Here is a 17,167-nt window from a genome sequence, read left to right as displayed (position 1 = left end):
CCCATCAAAGCGTAGCCTGAGCAAATTCTCGTTCGCTAATCGGATTATTCAAGGATCCATACGTGCCGGGGAGTCTCCGGAGCATTGCCTCTTTGCAGCAAGGCTAAAGATGCGAGGGCTTGAGGATTCCCGCTTGGCATCAGTTGAGGTCATCGATCCAGCCATTGATTGTTTCAGTTCTCCATCATGACAAGTTCTTCAGTTTCTTGAAAGCCTCCCGGGCAGCCGGCTTGACAATTACGTCGGGTTGACGTCAGAAAACCGGCCAGAGAGCCCCAGGACCCTGAGGGGCAACGACGGCACTGAGCGGGCCGTTTTTGACAGAGGGGGAATGGTCGTGGCTTGAAATCCGGAAGGGTCCAAAAACGAGATTGAACCCTTGCACCACCAAGACCCAGATGGATGTCGATTTTCCCTCTCAGCAATGTCTTATCTTGCTAACAGAGAGGTACAGGGGCCCTGCAGCCGGTGTAGGGTTTCTTGAAAGAAGCAACTTTCAAGACATGTTTCCCTCGGATGGTCTCGTGAGACCAATCTAGGTTTTCTGGCCTCATCAGACCGCTCTCTCGATGACCTCAGTTCTCGCCGATGCCACGATCTGGAACCGCGCAAATGGATCCCCTAAGGCGGCCCCGCGGTGATCCCCCTGAAAGTTAAGCTGCGCGTCCATCCTGACAGAAGCGCAAAATCGACGCTTCGCGCCTCAGGGTACTTGAGCCTCGGATGAGACGTCGCACAAATTGAGGTAGGCTTGCTGGATAGTGTGGGAGCGGGCCGCGCTACTGCCCGCTGGACCCTTACGATGGAACCCACTCAAGGTGTGCAGGATGCAGACAAAGGCTAAGCTGTTGCTGTCCAGGCCAGTAAGATCAACAAGACGTCGTCACTAGGACCAGACGCCCGCTTTTCCCGGGGCATTTCCTCCGGGCTGGGAGATCAGCATTGGCCAGCATGTGGATTGAGCCGTAAAGGCATTGGAAAAGATCAGCAAGAATCGCCCAGCCAAGCAAAGCACCGACCAGCTTGGGCTCCAGCCCGGACACAAGAAGGTGTGCTATGATTGCGCAGCATCTGGGCATGACGTTTAATGCCAGTTTCCCATGTTTAGAAGACGGGAATTCTCCAAAAGTGCCATGTTTGACCGAGCCCACAACGACTCTGCTTGTCATCAGGCCTAGCCAGCCGGTAAGGGAAATAAAGGTCTGCTCATTGACATCTTGGGTCTTGATTCCGGACCTTCTGCTTGACTCGGAAAGCGGGCCTTTGTCGTTGTCTCTGGGACGCTACCTGTCTACCTGCCTTGGTATTCCCCCAGATTGTTTCTGGAGGCGAATTCCCTCTTCATCTCATCTTCATACATACATACCTACCTTCCCTGCCTGCCTAGGGATTCGTACCTTCCTTCCACCTCCCTCCTATCCATGATTATCCGGACCCCGTGCAACGTCCTGACTTTCATTTCATAACCCCTCCTCCCTCGTGCTCCGTCTGTCTCTCATTACTTACTCTACATCCATGCTCAGCTCACCAATCTCGCTCAGGCATCTTCTCGGGCTTTCTTTGTCTTCTCCCAGCTTTGGTACTGATTTGATGCAATTTACCCTTTCTGCCTGAGCAGGGAAAACAGAAACTGGCCATCTCATTTCCTTTCACTTCATTCTCAATCTTTCTCTCATATTGTCCAAGACTAGAAGTCGTGATAGCGATCTCAGTTTTTAGCTGGATAGTATTCTTCTCTCAAGCTTCCATCTATCCTTCCATCCCTTCCACCCATGCTCTTCGCGTCATTGCTGTGTCATCACAAACTAGACTCCGACTCCCCGTTTTCGCTATTTCGCTGCCGCTGACCCCAGTGCTGCAGCGGCCACAGACGCCCCCGAGGCCGCTGAAACTACCCTGACTGGGGCTTCGCCAATGCAATTTACGGAAATGGATGCTCGATCGCCACACGAGCACGCCGCGACCATGTCCCACGGACCACCTCCACCTCCCCCTCCACCTCTCGGCATCCCCCCTCAAAATACCTTCAACTTCTTTGGCTTCAATCTCGACATCGGTTCTCTCCCGGACATGACGGGTGGTCAGGTTGTACACCACTCCCCTGCGAGGTCGAGGTCGAGGCTGTGGCCACTTGAGGCCCCCTCTGCCAGAGCCAACGCTATTTTGGCTTGCGACTCTTACGGCTAACCCGATTCTGCAGATAGGCGCAGATGGCCAGGACAGCACCGACATCATGGCCCTCCTTGACAACAACATGCTCGGCTCCATGGGCGACGTCTCCATGGGCCTCGACACGGCCGACGAATCCAACATGACGGGCTCATTCGGTGGCCCAAATGCGCAGACGTCGACTGAAGAGTCTGTCGCGAGATCCGAAAATCAATTCAATACAGCTGCGAACAACGTTCCCGGCGCGGGGCCACTCCCTCCAGGCGCCTTTGCCCAGATGAACCTTACAAGCGCCAGCACTCTGACCGAGTTCACCAAGCGGAGAAACTGGCCCGCCAAGGTCGTGGAGGAACTCAGAGACTTTTTGCAAATCCTCGATGCCAACGGTCGAATCAAATACGCGTCACCCAGCATTCTCAATGTGACAGGGTACAGTGTGGAGGAGATCCAGAACATCTTCCTCAAGGACCTGATCCACCCAGATGACCGGGGCGTCTTTGTGGCCGAACTCAATGAGTCGATTGCATCAGGAAACCCGCTGCGCCTGTTCTACCGTTTCAAGAAGAAGGATGGAGAGTTTGCCATTTTTGAGACTGTCGGCCACGCTCATATCGCGGGCTCCAAGTTTGCGCCCAACCCCAACAACCAGTCACCCTTCTGCCAAGCTGTCTTCATGATGGCTCGCCCGTATCCGACAAAGAATGCCGGGCTTCTCGACTCGTTCCTCGAGCACAAGATCGAAAACGAGCGACTAAAGCGTCGCATTGCCGAACTTCGTCGCGAAGAGGAAGCCGATAATGACGAAGCGCAGAAGCAATGGATGCAGAGTCAAGAAGGTCGCTCAGATGTGACGCCTTCGGAAGGAACTGGGGTGTCATCCAACTTCTTCCGCCCGAGCACTGATCGAGGTCTCACAGATGCGGACCGGGCCGCGCTGAACAAGTCTCTAACGCGAGAAAACCTCGAGGGCGCAGCCGGCAACCGACCAGACTCGCTCAATGACAAGATGGCGCGATACGAAGGGGCATCGCATACCGAGACGATCGAGATGCTGACGGGCTTACGGTACATCGAGGGTGAACGGAGCCGAGGAATCACAACTGGCAATGCCAGCCCGACCCTGATCAAGGGAGACGCAGGCATCGCAATTCCCATGGAACGGGACCCGCGGACAGGTGACAAGAAAAAGAAGCTCAAGACTTCGGAAGAATATGTGTGCACGGACTGCGGTAAGTTGTTTCTTGAAACGAGGCCTACGGGCAGGGACAGGTACTGACTGAATGGTAACAGGAACCCTGGATTCACCAGAATGGAGAAAGGGACCGAGCGGACCAAAGACGTTGTGCAACGCCTGTGGTTTGCGATGGGCCAAGAAGGAAAAGAAGAGGAACAGCAGTGTCAACCACCACCACGCACCAGGACCGACGATAGATCGCGCGATGGCTTGAGACGACGGCGAAAGCTCTTGACGATGTACGAGTATACAAGTACGATTTGAGCGTTTGGCAAAAGGTAGCCGTGGCTGGTCGGGGTCGGCAGAGATGATACAGTGTCTCTGACGAGAAGGAGTTGGGATGGCTTTTCTATTTGCATTTACAAGGCGAAAGCGGGATACACGAGACGCTCACGGCCGGCTGTTATGTTGATTTTCATATGATATACGGATCTTGATGATATTCTTGATTTTTTGAGTTTGTAACATGGACATTTAGGGGTGTATGGAGCATCTGGCAGACACGGCGCAAGCTCCAGAGGTGCCGACGCAAACAATGCGGCACATGTTGATGAGGGCGAGTTGGGATGGTTTAAACCAACTAGACAATTGACACTGATTTGGTGCTGTTGTCAGAAGGTGATATGTGTATCGCAGAGGTGGCATTGCTGGTGATGAGGAGCCCTCTTCTTGACTGGGTTGTTGGCCTCGCTTACAGCTCCAGCAGAGCAGCGGAGCAATGGTGCAGTAGTTGGAGCAAGGTCAGCTGAAAACAAGCTCCAGCTAGCAAACGACGCCGGCACCATATCCTCGGTGATTGGATAGTGAGGTCATGGCAGCTCTCCAAGCTCCCCATTACGGCAGCTCTCCACAGCTCTTGATCCACGTCACGGCACACCCGTCCACAGGGGAGCACAGAAGGATGGGGAGAGGCTGCGCGTTGCCCGCGAGGGAGCGAATGAGCAGGGTCAGCTCCAGTGACTGAATGGCCATCATCTGTTGGTGGACAGACGCTGTGTGTAAGGCATGTGCGTATGTACCTGAGACGCGGAGGGTGCCATCCATATTTCAAGCGCCCCTCTTCTATCTCTCCATCTCCCCTCCATCATCGACTTTATCAATCTCTCTCTACAACACATACGAACCCATCATCAAAGAGTATCCAAGCAAGTCAAGCCGAAATCATGGACAAGCTCGTTAGCGCCGCCAAGGACTTTCTCGATGACGACAAGGACAAGCGTCAGGGTACGTCGGCCTTCCTCTCATGGCTTTTTACCCCGCCATGGTCCCTTCCATGATACCCCTCATTCCACTCGACTTAGAGCCGAGCTGGACGGAGCCATCATGAAGATCATGACGACATGGCTATTTCCCATCTTCAAATCAACCTCGATACAATATAAGATATGCTAACGTTTGCCCTGACATTTAGAACAGTCCCAGCAGCAGCAGTACGGCGGCGGACAACAGTACGGCCAACAGCAGCAGTATGGCCAGGAGCAGTATGGTCAGCAACAGCAGTACCCTCCCCCCGGTGGCGTCCGTCAGTCCAACCCATGAACTAAATCATCAAACAAGGCCCATCTGACACTGAGGAATAGAGTCACACGGCGGCGGTAGCGGCATCTCCAGTTTCTTTGGCAACCTCGACTTCGACCACGCCAAGGAGGAAGCTAACAAGAACGCCGGCTCGTCGGGCGACAAGGACCTGTTCTCCAACATCCTAGGCTCTCTCGGGCAGAAGCAGAACAAGCTCGCCAACGAAGACCTCGATGAAGAGGGTGAGTACTACCCCTCGTTTCTTGTAGAGGTTACATGGCTCATTGCTTGTCATGACTAGACGCCATCAAGAAGCACAAGAAGACGTATGAGGATTCCGAGGACGAGGAGGACGACAAGAGCATGGGCACTGCGGCTGCCATGCAGGCCTTGAAGCTGTTCAACAAGGGCGAGACCAAGAGCAGCAGCAGCAGCCAGAGTGCTTTCCTTGGCCTTGCCATGGCCGAGGCCAGCAAGGTTGGTTGCTATTTACCCTGATGAACCTCAGTTGCTAACCTTTGGACCCAAGCTTTTCGATGACAAGGCCGCCAAAGGCAAGGTCTCATCCGACGCCAGCAAGGAGAGCGTCGTCCAGCAGGCCGGTGAGGTCGCCCTCAAGATGTACCTCAAGAACCAGGGCGAGCAGCAGGGTGGCCTCCTAGGAATGGCCTCCAAGTTTATGAACAAATAAGCGGATACTTCGGACAGGCAGAGACACTGCGTAAGAGTCCAGAGCTGACACAATGTACGAGATGACGACACGACGCAAATATCTGCATGGAAATGAAACGAAATGAAATGAAATATTGAACACTATCGCTTGCACCGCTAATCACACGTGAAATCCTGACACGACCAGATGTGCTCTAAGCATCTGCCTTGTTCAGGTTCATGGCATCTACCCACTCGCTTGGGCGACGGCGACTCGTCTCAGTTGCATGGTGTAGATAATCTTCGGCTTCTGCGGCCCAGGCCAGCAGCTGCTCCTCACTGCCCCATTCTCCTGTCGCCAGCAAACCAACCGGCAACTTACCCTCGCCTTGATCAGGATCAAGGTATCCCACTGGTGCTGACAGAGAAGGAGTGCCCGTCATGTTGGCCAGGAAGATGTAGCTCATGCTGTGGATGGTCTTGTCACCATCAATCATGCCATACTTTTCATCGCCGGGCGTGATTGGCCATCCGTTCATGGGCGACACGGGAGTCATGATGAGCAGGCCCGGGTGCTTCTGGAAGAGGAATGCCAGGTGTCTCATGATGAGCTCACGGAGAGCGTTGAGCTTGAGCAGGTCGCCCGCAGGTGTCTTGGCTCCGATGGACATGAGGACCTTGTTGACGGGCCCAACCAGGGTGAGCCAATCGGCCGGGTTGACAGCGCGGCGACGGGCGTCAGCGGCCATCTCTGCGATGCAGATGGCGCTGTGCGCGAGCTGAGCCTCGGGGAGATAGGGGATGGAAATGTCGACGATCTCGTAGCCGCACTTGTTGGCAAAGTAATCGACAGCTCGTTCGCACACATCCTTGACACGCTGGTCTGCCTGACCCCACCAGTCGCGGCAGATGCCCATGACCTTGTTAGATCCCGGAGCTGGCGGGATGGACAAGCCGAAGCGGCTCTGAGTGGCGCAGTCTGGGTTGGGCTGGGACATGACGCGGTAGGCGATGGTGAGATCCGAGACAGTGGCGGCGAGGGGGCCAGTGACACACATGGTGTTGTTCATGTAGACTGTACGCTGATGCGAAGGCTTGAGGCCGTAGACTCCGTTAAAGGCGGCCGGGACACGAATGCTGCCTCCAGCATCGGTGCCAACGGCAATTGGGACGATGCCGAGGGAGATGGAAGAGGCAGCGCCGGAAGAAGAACCACCGGGGTAGTAGGACTTGTTGTGCCAGTTGGTTGGAGTTCCTTGGGCGACCTAAGCATGTCAGCTGTTATCTGATGTAAGATGTAACTAAAGTGCTTACATTGCATCCGTTGGTGTCTGGCAGGCCGTTAGCTATCATGAAATACAGAAACAAAGAGTAGGAGAAGCTCACCTGAGCCAAGCTCATGCATACAATTCTTGCCAATGACCACGGCGCCAGCCTCTTGAAGCTTCTTGACAGGCCAGATAGATTCTTCCTTCTCCTTGAAATAGGGTAGACCTGGGTGATGCTTCATGCCGTTGTTGCTAGAGTATCCCTTGACAGCAGTATCATCCTTGACACCAATGGGCACGCCGTCGAGGATGCTCAGCGGCTTTCCAGCAGCATACCGTTCAGTCGACGCCTCGGCGGCCTCAAGAACGAGATGGTCCTTACCAGGAGACTCGACCCAGGCGTCGGAATACTTGCCGGATGGCTTGGTGATGAGGGGCAGAAGGGCCTCGGCAACTTGGAGGGGCGTCACCTGGCCGGACTTGAACATTTCGTGATACTCGGCGACGGTGTAGTAACGGGCTGGTGAGTCGGTGTACTTGGCCTTGAGAAGGTCTGGTTCAAACTCGAGCATGGGCTTGGTATCTCCCAAGGGAGTGACGGTTGGCTGAAGGAGTCAGTCGCGAGGTCCCATCTACGAGGCATAGAAGAGCAAGACATACATGAAACCTAAAAGGCATCTCATCGAGATCAGGAATGTCCTTGATGGTGCCGAATCTGGCATTGTCCCAAAAGTGCTGCTGGAGGAACCCGACTCTTGAGATGCTGGGTAGAGGATCAGTGGGTTTGAAAGAGTGAGATTGATGGAATGCTTGGGATCTCACATGCCAGCGCCAATTGCGAGGGGTAGACCTCGAAATACGGGATTGTTATCGACCCTGCGGTGGTATTTCACGTCAGGGCCCTCGACGGGCTTGGGATAGTCGGCGAAGTCGGATGGAGGCGCCATGATGAGCTGTGGTGTTCTGATGAACTAGCTGTTGGTTCTTTGTATCCGATGAGATTACAGGCAACACATGAAAGGACAGTCCTCAAGAGGGAGACGGCAAGCAAAAGGGAATCTCGGAGGAGTAAGCAAGGCGAAAAGAAGTAAGTTATAGGTTAGAGGAGGTGGTATGGATGTCAAGATAAAGGGAAAAGGTTGCATGAGGAGCTGACAAGGAGCTCATGCGGAAGCTTCGCAAACCATGGGCGCAAGCTCCGAACGCCAAAAGCCAGTGTCTCCTCTTTTTCTCGTTTCTTTCAGGGGCCCAAGAAGGCTTGGTCATGACGCACAGACCCGCTAACAAGCCCCCAGGGTTCCCTGAAGCTACCTAACTGGGTACCTTGCCGACCTTTGACATGATCTGGGATAGATGCCGAGGTTCGCTGCAAGAATCGTTCGTTGCTGGAAAGCATCTGGAACCGCTCTCTCAAGATAATCCATTATGAATTTATATCTTGGCAAGATATGTATCATCTTATAAAGATATCTAAGAGTGAAAAGTGACTTGATACAATGCAAAGTTACTCTCCGTGCTGACACGGCCCTGGCTTGCAGGCACTTTAGCCCTTCAGCTCTCGTTCCAGAAGCTTCAATGAATACCAGCTGCAGCAAACTCTACAGCCATGAAGCCATGTTCAGTCTAGACGCGCATCTGCAAACGGTCTTTCATCAAGGGTAACTCGTACTTATCGTCTCGTTGATACACACAATCTTTGAGTGAGCTCAATCTCAAAGCGACAAAACCATGTGGCCGCCTTACGTCATCAGATCTTGAGGTCCCTGTCCCTCCCCGCGTCACTGCATCACATGGGCGCTTTATCACTCCTCACTCGACAAACGACCAAAACCGTTCAAACATTCATGCCCGTGACCATTTTCTGAAAGTATCTATCTCTTTGGCCTCAACCAAGGGCCTCATACTTATCCCATACAACCATCATCTTCTCCGCCGTCTCATGCGCAGCGACTCACAGGCTACAACGCTCATCCAAGAGCGAGCTCAACCCCGCCAGGGATAGCTTATGCGATAAGCTATCGGTCGTTGATCATCCATCAACCACAACCACAACCATGTCGCTCTTCTCCGCGCAGCTCTATCCTGGCCGGGCGCTGGGCTTCCTCGGTGAGTATCCGTATCCTCCGCAGTTTGGCAATCTCTGACATGTTTGTCCAAAAGTCCTAGGCGCAACTCTCCACGATGTCCTAACCCGCCTCAAGGCCGAACCCCAGCGCTTCCCCAAGATCGAGCTCCTCTACTCCCCGACCGGCCCGTCACGGAACCCGTCGCAGTTGATCTCCCAGCAAACGGTGTGCGCCTTCGTTTCGACGGACCTGAACAGCGGCTACGACTGATCGAGGTTCTCGACTTTACCAAGAACCACATCACCTTTAAAGAGAGGGACCTAGTCAGGCCTGTAAATGGCTCTACACCAGCATCTCCCATACCGGACGACTCAACCTCGGGACCGACTTTTCGACAGGTGTACCATAGGCTACTTGGACCTACATATGATGGAGAGTTCATCCCTCCGGTGGCAGGTCAGGAACACGGCATTTACGTCCTGTCGTATCCTGGCGTAGCCTTCAACTTCAAACTGCATCCTTCAGAGTACTCTCCCGAGAAGGACGTTGTCTCGACGTTTGCCTCTGCATCGAGCCAAGTTGCGACTTCGATGGCGATATTCAGTGGTGATTCCTGGGCCGATGCCCGCCCAACTCTGTGGACTGAGATCCTCCCCAGCCTCAAATCGACGAATGTTATCCCTCGAGGCAAAGACGTGTATCCCGATGAAATCTCGTTGATCCGGATGTATGGCGGTGGAAAGATACAGTTCTTCAGAAAGTGGACCAACAACTCTTTTGTCATCAACTTGGGCGAGACCACGCCGCAGGATCTGGTCATGGAGTTGGGACCTCCAAATGCCATTTATCGCAGGAATGATCAGAAAATGGTCATCCATAAGATGCGCACAACTAGTAATACCAAGGCTCGCCCGAACGCTGTCGACCTTGGCCGACAGGACGAACTCACCGATACGGATCAGTCCTCTATGCACGATGCATCGGATGCATCTGATAATGAGGAGGCTGTTGAAGATCAGATCGGAGTCAATACTACTGGGGAGTGTTTTTACAACTACTTCTACCTTGGCTTTGATATCCTCATCTCAACCCGAGTTCCGCCCTCACAATTACCCCCGAGTCAGAAAGGCACCGAGGCCGAGGCCCAAAAGGGCATCATATCACACTCTCCCGACCGTTTAGTCGCCACGAAGCTGGTTCTTCACGGAAACATTCCCGGTTCATACGAGTTCAACCGCCATCGCCGATGTCGCTGGGAGATTGCATATCTGGACCCGTCGGGCGATGGAGGCGACCCCATCAACTCAGAAACGCCGTTTCCGCAGATCGAGGACCGGATGAACGAGGCGTGGGCATCTGTCTTTCCTCGCAACGATTCTCAACCTCGACAGCGAGGCATGGTCCTCAACCGAGGCTGGGGAGACAGCCCAGGAAGCAGCTGCGAGTTCCTAGGAGGATGGGAAGAGAGTGGAGCCCGGCGAGCTGAAGCCAACGGTGATTCCACGACAACACTATACGGGTTTCCAGGAATGGTATTTGAGGTTTTGAAGAATGGGCACGTCAACACGGTGACGGTGTTTTGATCCAATGGCGTGACGAGGGTTCTCTGCTATGATTCATGTTGGGAGGCGTTTATGGTGTTTGGCGGAACTGATGCTTCTGCTTCGTGTCTGATAGACGGGATTAGGACGTACTGAATACAATACAATTCTGGTTATCTGTGTGTCGGTCCTTCCATGGTAACGTTGAGGAGTCGAGAAAGAGCGATGGCGGGCAGTATCTCGCCTTTGAAGCCCATGTCCATGCGTTACTCGATGGGTTTAGAACTCAACAAAGTCATCATTCCATCGACATCATATCACCTCGTCGAGTTTACAGAGTATCGCAATACAGCTCGACATCTACCAGACTCATCAGCAAAGCTACTACACAATCCACCACCATGATGGACCGATCTGAATCACCCACCAAAAAGAGAAGGACAGAGGCACCGGTAAAAGAGGAGCCCATCCTGTTCGAGGGGGAGGAGCACATACAATTCAAGGAGGAAGAGACAAAGTTAGCACAACTATCCCAGCTACTGAGGGAAATCCGCAAAATCACCCGCCGAAACGAAGCGCTGGCAGAGCTCCTTGACGAGACCTTGGAGGAGACACGCAAGCTCAGGACTCATCTGGATTACCTCAAGGTGCTGCCCTATTTGAAGGCTACAAATCCCATTTTCAAATCTATTAGCATCTTGGTATGGTTATACTTTCCCTTCAGGCTTCTAGTTTCTGATAGATGTTGACTCCGGTGACCTTTTAGGTATCCCCTCGCAAGGGACGACCGGCAAGGTCAAAGTCCCCCAAGAAGCGTGCGAACAAGAGCTCGGGTTGAGGTTGTGAAAGACCTTTTTCAGCCTGGATTGTTGGTGTTTGTCACAGATGGAGAGAGCTTTTACAGCTGAGCTGGTCTTTTGGCACAGTTGCTACCAGTACCTTTGTTGTATCCATGAGGATGCTGTCTAAGGAGCTGGCGGTTTGAATAATAATGAAAGCGCTTTTATCATTCGTGTAGTCAAAATGAAATAGATTTCATCTTCACAGCGAGAAACCAGGAATAGCCATCTGAATATCATTCAAGACAAGCCTGTTGTTGAGTTGATTAACCATGCATACATACAAGATCCCATGAGCAGAGGAATATCCCTTTTTGATCCTCTGATGCCGTCTATTCCCCCTCCCATCGTACACGCAAAAACATCACCAATTTGCCAGGTATAATTCCGTACTCCCGTTTCATCTCCCGTTTTCATTTCATCTCTTTATATCACATCTACCACTCGTCGACCTCACCCTTCTTTGGTTTTTGCATGCGAACAACCTTGTCGCAGTTGAGCAGGCATAGAGGGTCAAAGGCCTTCTTGATCTGTCCAAAACTGTTAGTAAATTCCACTGTAACTGAAATAGGGGTAAAACTTACCTGTCGCATGGCATCCACGGTGGTCTCACCAAGCTCATGAGGCAGATAGTCTCGCTTGACAAGGCCAACACCGTGCTCTCCCGTCACAGTACCCTCCAGCTCGACAGCCTTCTTGACCATGCGGTGGACAACCGTCTCGGCCTTTTGTCGCTGGGCGTCGTTGTACAGCAGGATGGTGTGGAAGTTGCCGTCGCCGACGTGGCCGACGATGGAGGCGAACAGTCCGCTCTTGGCCATGTCCTCCTTGGTCTCCTCGATCAGGTCCGGCAGCTTGCTCATGGGCACGGCCACGTCGCCCGTCCACACGCGGTCGCCGGGCTTCTTGATGGCCGTCGTGCTCCAGAGCGCCTCCTTGCGCGCGCTCCACAGCTCGTCCTGCTCCTCCTGGCTCTTGGCGAACTCGAACGTCCGGCTGCCCGCCTGCTTGGCCAGGCCCTGCACCTGCGAGATCTGCTCCTTGACGCCCGCGGGAGTGCCGGCGAACTTGAAGAAGAGTGTTGCTTCCTCAGCCCAGGCACGGGAGGTCATGCCAGCGTCGTTGATGCACTTCATCTGGTTGTCGTCGAGGATCTCGACGGCCGCCACGGGGATGCCCTTGCCCACGACCTTGCTCACGCATGTTGCGGCGTGACGGATCGAGGGGAAGCTAGCCACGGCGACACTCGTCGACTCGGGTTTGACCGTCACTTTGAGGGTAGCCTCGGTGACAAGACCCAGGGTACCCTCAGAACCAATGAAGAGCTTGGTGAGGTCGTAACCGGCCGAGCTCTTGCGGGGGCGTTGCCGTGTCTTGATGACGGTGCCGTCAGCGAGCACCACGGTAAGGCTCAGAACCCACTCTCGCATGGTTCCGTAGCGGTAGGCATTGGTACCGCTGCATCCGGTACCGATCATGCCGCCGATCATGGCACCGGGACCAGGGTCAGGGGGGAAGAAGAGACCCTCATGCCCAAGATGGTCATTCAGAGCCTCCCAGCCCATGGCGGGCTGCACCACGACGTCAAGGTCGTCCTTGTGCAGCTTGACAATCTTGTTCATGCGGCCAAAGTCGACCGACACGCCCTGCCGTGTGGGCGTAAAGTGGCCCTCGAGGCTAGTACCGCCGCTGTATCCGACGACGGGGATGCGGCGCTTGTGGCAGACCTTCATGATCTCCGACACCTCCTCGGTGGTGCTCGGGTAGACGACGCAGAAGGAGCGCTCGTCGGCCTTTGCCTGGTGCGAGGACCAGCTCGACGTGGCGTGGTGGTCAATGTCGTTCTCGGCCGTGCTCACGTTGTCCTTGCCCACGATCTTGACAAAGTCGGCCCACGCCGCCTGCATGTTCTCGAGCTTGGTGTTGTGCTGCGGCTCCTTGGTCTTGTTGAGCGGCAGCGTCGATGTGGGCTCGGCGTCCTTGGGCCAGTATGTGCCGAGCCAGTATGCGATTCCGATGCCGGAAAGGAAGACTGTGAAGGATCCATGGTTAGCTCAAGTTGATAGCAAGTCGAGAGAGCGTCACTCACCAAATGTCACCATCCAGTTCCGCGAGGGATCAGTCATATTCCTCCACTGCTCGTATTGCTCCCGCTGCTCTCGCTCACGCCTCAATCGAGCTCCGATACTGCCCATGACCTGGCCCTGGAACGTCCGGCCAACCTTGGTCTCGTTGCTGCCCTGCCGGGGAGCCTTGGGCCGCTCGGGCTCGACGTCAGTGGCATAGCAGCGGAGCGAGGCAGGTAACCGTGAGCTCCGGGGGCCGGCTGTGATGTGAGAGGTCCGTAGGCTCCGGAGAGCGGTGCGCTGGGCGCGCAGCTGGAGGGAGGCCATTTCCGGAGTCAGATGAGGGGTCAATGGCAGAGAGTATGGAGCCGCCGAGGTCGTAGAATGCAAAACAAGAGTTAGGAAGCCGTCAGAGGATGTCGAGAGAGCAATTGGCCGTCGTCTCGGGCGGTCAATGGCGAGCTTAAGGCTTGCGACGTGCGGCAATGGAATTTTGTCGGGACGGAGTTGGACTACCGCGAGAGCTACGCCCGAGCCCCACCTGGCACCCGTAACGGGGTTCCCTCCCACGGGCTTCCTCCAGGGCGCGCGCCCAGAGATCGGATACGGGTATTGAATGAGATCTCGCGGCTGATATTGTCCCTTGTCCTTGTCTGCACCACCCCCCCATGATTTGTTCCTTCTTTTTGTTGAATTACGTAGTTATTTCCTCGGCTCTCCTGTATTTGCTCTGCTGTCTCATCCCGCCGTCGTCTCCGGCCGGCCCCGGAGGCCATCCAATATCCATGCCCTCCCTTCGAGAGAGGGGCTGAAATGAGTCTCGAGGACCCGTCATGGGCATTTATGACCATGAGAGAGGGCAGACTCTGCAAGAGCAATTGTAGCGACAAAGCACGTCACCGCCGTAGTCGGCCATGTATTACAAATCTATCCATAGGTATCTATCTAATCTTATTCCATCAACCTCATCTCCTTCATTTTATCCCACTTATACATGTGTACGCTCTCACTCTCTAACCGAAAAAGCAATTGTCCCCCTCGGACTCTTGGCCGCCGCATTCCCCAGACCAGGCCGCATCCCGCCGAAGCACGTCGCGGAGAGACCAAGTCCGCTCCCCTACCCCCTCCGCTGTCCTCCGTCCCGACGTCGTGCCCCGACCAATCATCAATCTCCGTCTTGGACCGAAACTCCGTACGCCCGTTTTGTTATGCCTCTTCATGAATCCTTTCTCATCTGCCACTGCCTCTTATGCAGCCTTTACACTATTAGACGCGGCGCTTCAAGTCCACCTCTAGACTAATTGGACTGCAAACGTTGGCGAACCACCCCGCATATGCGCGAAATACGCCGTCAGCTCCTCATCGTCTTGTATCTGGAGTGGTAGCTCAGTCCCCTTATCATCCTTGATGATTCCCTCAATTCGTACACAAATGGCCCCGGGAAACTTGGCTACTGCTACATCGCGTAGTTCTTGAACTGAATGCGCCGACATTGTCCCTATCCATAGACCCGTGTTGGCGACAATCGTTGACGAAGGATGCAGTCGCAGGAAGATCGCAAAGGAAGCAGACACAGCTGGGACGCCCTGAAACATGGCGGTGCTTGGAGCCGGCGAGAATTGCTGTGCAACGTATTGCTGTCCCATAAACGCCGACTGAGCGTTGGCCCCCATGTAGAGAGGCGATCCGTATTGTGAGTTCACAGACATGGGCGTCGAGGCCGATGACCCCAGCATTCGAGGGGGTTGTGGAAGAACGCCGTTGGAACTCGCCAGGGAGGTTTGTGATGGTATCGGCGTCGGAAGTTGAGGCGGCATAGACCTCCCAGCCGACGCGAACGACACGCGTGAGTCCCGAGTCACCTCTGGAATTGGCTCAAAGGTGCTGCTGTCCATGTCATCCCCCAATCCATCATCATTCATCGGTGGAGGAGCAGCTGGCGAACTAGACCGTGCGGCGTCCCTATTCGACGCGGTAAAGGCAGAGGATGGGCTCTCCTTGGACGAAGGCTGCTGAAGTTGCTCTCGATTCTGCCCATCTTGTGGTGTCTGTGACGGTTGTGCTTCTTTCTGCTTGACAGGTTCGCTGCTTTTAGGATTTTGGTGCCTGTAGTCATCCCGCCGTCTCTTGATAACGTCCCTGGCAAGGATCTCAAGTGCCCGAGCTCTCTTGCGCGTCTCTGCATCATCCCCAGTTAGACTGAGTTTCTTGATGTGTACCGACTTTTCCATCCACAGTCTCTTCAACTCTTCCCACTCCTCAGGGTTCACGTCGGACTTGCAGGTAAAATTCGCATCGCAGAGGACTGTGTACAAAGCAGTGCGGATCTCACGAGACTCTTCTGGGTTGAGCCCAAGCACGTTCTTCGCATCGAGGAGAGTCATCTTGGTGTCCATGTTGCGTAGTCGTTTCGTCACATCGGTGCAGATGATGTCTAGTGCAAGTTGTTTCGTCTCAAGCTTCTCCTTTGAAACCCAGAGGACCTCTTGCAGGTGCGGGCGTTCGTGGATGAGACGATTCTTCACATACTCCCATTTGTCAGGTCCAGCCAGCGTCTTTTTCACAATCGATTCTTGTTGGCAAATACGCCCGAAGCATTCGCGAGTTTCTGAATAGGTGGTTGAGTCGAGACGCAGCACGTCTTTGCAGTCAATGAGAGTCATTTCTGAGGGGAATCGGACCAAGTCGTTCTCGTCTGCAAGCTGCTGTCGATTCCTTCTACTTTGTCTCTTGCTGAGCTTGCGAGGCTTAGGCGTCAGAACAAAAGGGGTGGTAGGATTTGAGATGGGTTGGTGAGAGGCTCCCTCCTGGTCAGTCGTCGAACCCCCCTCCTGAGCCTCCGGAGACTCAGGCTCTTCCTCTTCATCGTCAGGTTTCGCCCTGTCGCCGTGGCGAACCCTGAGAAGCCATCGATTCCGAGCACGAACCCGCATCAGTTCCCTAGAGTTGATGTCGTAGCCCTCCTCGTCCTTGAGGATCCGCAGCATCTCACCCTGCGGCATGTTCTTCAGCCACAGCTCATGGACGCGCTTGACGAGGCGAGGGTCCTTATGCGCAGGCCTCTGCTTCAGCGGAAAATTCCACCGCTTGAACTGAACTTGGAAGGCCCGTTTGCTAAGAACGTCGTGTAAGTCAGGGTTCCCACATTTAGGGGCGCATCTGGGGACAAACCTGGGCGTGAACTGGTACACCTTTTTCAGGTGCTCCATGATGGATTCGAGCGACTGACGCTCGGTGATGTACATCCGGTAGCATACGTCCCTGTGAGGACCCCATTGATAGACCATGGTTCCATGAGGCGTCGACCGCGCCGTCGCGTTGGGTTGCGTCTTTCGTCTTTGGTCGGAAAAGCTTGACTCGGGCGCTGGAGCTAGAGTGGAGAGTTGCGTTGCTGGTCAATCCGCGCATCCGGAGTGCGAGCTAGCAAAAGTGTCAGGTGCATGCTTTGTCATCCAGATCTCGCAGTACAGTGAGTTACCCCACAAACACTGTCATGGGTACTGTGTGCGCGTGGTGGAGCTGAGATCGTCTCGTCTTTCATGTGATAATGAGCCATGAACCGATCTCAACCAAGAAAGATTGCATTATCTGGGTCAGTTTGTTAATAACACACAAATATACAGTTGAATTCATTCTCGGATATTCTCAACTGACAGCTACAAAGCCCTGGCAAGGGTTGCCTGTTGACAACATCCGCATACCTCGGCTCAATCTTGTAAGTCGTCCAGAGGCTAATCGCGAAACACGACTCTCGAACGCCATATCAACCTGTTAAACTCTAAACCAACATATACTCTCTACTTCAGCCCTCTTCC

The 17,167-nt window shown here is 54.2% G+C and overlaps 7 protein-coding genes across 7 annotated transcripts; 4 read left to right on the top strand and 3 right to left on the bottom strand.

Moving 5' to 3' along the window:
- Window positions 1–1,929: 1,929 nt before the first annotated feature.
- Window positions 1,930–3,617, top strand: MRS44_001565 (uncharacterized protein; the record flags this gene model as incomplete). Its single annotated transcript, XM_065623747.1, has 3 exons — window positions 1,930–2,088; window positions 2,201–3,398; window positions 3,460–3,617. 3 exons carry the CDS (start codon window positions 1,930–1,932, stop codon window positions 3,615–3,617), a joined length of 1,515 nt encoding a protein of 504 aa, XP_065480171.1.
- A 949-nt stretch (window positions 3,618–4,566) lies between these two features.
- On the top strand, window positions 4,567–5,612 carry MRS44_001564 (uncharacterized protein; the record flags this gene model as incomplete). The annotated part of the gene is made up of 5 exons (XM_046274875.2): window positions 4,567–4,627; window positions 4,815–4,925; window positions 4,984–5,163; window positions 5,223–5,398; window positions 5,451–5,612. 5 exons carry the CDS (start codon window positions 4,567–4,569, stop codon window positions 5,610–5,612), a joined length of 690 nt encoding a protein of 229 aa, XP_046138168.2.
- A 175-nt stretch (window positions 5,613–5,787) lies between these two features.
- MRS44_001563 (uncharacterized protein) lies at window positions 5,788–7,787 on the bottom strand (the record flags this gene model as incomplete). The annotated part of the gene is made up of 5 exons (XM_046274876.2): window positions 5,788–6,837; window positions 6,887–6,903; window positions 6,959–7,445; window positions 7,501–7,603; window positions 7,663–7,787. The coding sequence occupies 5 exons, from the start codon at window positions 7,785–7,787 to the stop codon at window positions 5,788–5,790; spliced, it is 1,782 nt and encodes a 593-aa protein (XP_046138169.1).
- Window positions 7,788–8,894: 1,107 nt separating this feature from the next.
- On the top strand, window positions 8,895–10,489 carry MRS44_001562 (uncharacterized protein; the record flags this gene model as incomplete). The annotated part of the gene is made up of 2 exons (XM_065623746.1): window positions 8,895–8,946; window positions 9,042–10,489. The coding sequence occupies 2 exons, from the start codon at window positions 8,895–8,897 to the stop codon at window positions 10,487–10,489; spliced, it is 1,500 nt and encodes a 499-aa protein (XP_065480170.1).
- Window positions 10,490–10,848: 359 nt separating this feature from the next.
- MRS44_001561 (uncharacterized protein) lies at window positions 10,849–11,285 on the top strand (the record flags this gene model as incomplete). The annotated part of the gene is made up of 2 exons (XM_065623745.1): window positions 10,849–11,148; window positions 11,214–11,285. 2 exons carry the CDS (start codon window positions 10,849–10,851, stop codon window positions 11,283–11,285), a joined length of 372 nt encoding a protein of 123 aa, XP_065480169.1.
- A 438-nt stretch (window positions 11,286–11,723) lies between these two features.
- MRS44_001560 (uncharacterized protein) lies at window positions 11,724–13,679 on the bottom strand (the record flags this gene model as incomplete). The annotated part of the gene is made up of 3 exons (XM_046267306.2): window positions 11,724–11,816; window positions 11,871–13,318; window positions 13,376–13,679. 3 exons carry the CDS (start codon window positions 13,677–13,679, stop codon window positions 11,724–11,726), a joined length of 1,845 nt encoding a protein of 614 aa, XP_046138171.1.
- A 965-nt stretch (window positions 13,680–14,644) lies between these two features.
- Window positions 14,645–16,561, bottom strand: MRS44_001559 (uncharacterized protein; the record flags this gene model as incomplete). Its single annotated transcript, XM_046272004.2, has 2 exons — window positions 14,645–16,466; window positions 16,524–16,561. The coding sequence occupies 2 exons, from the start codon at window positions 16,559–16,561 to the stop codon at window positions 14,645–14,647; spliced, it is 1,860 nt and encodes a 619-aa protein (XP_046138172.2).
- Between the last annotated feature and the right edge of the window lie 606 nt (window positions 16,562–17,167).

This window comes from Fusarium solani (genome assembly GCF_023522795.1).
Source record: "Fusarium solani strain SB1 chromosome Unknown bctg00000000, whole genome shotgun sequence".
Lineage (NCBI taxonomy): Eukaryota > Fungi > Ascomycota > Sordariomycetes > Hypocreales > Nectriaceae > Fusarium > Fusarium solani.
This window is presented reverse-complemented; position numbering and strand designations above follow the sequence as displayed.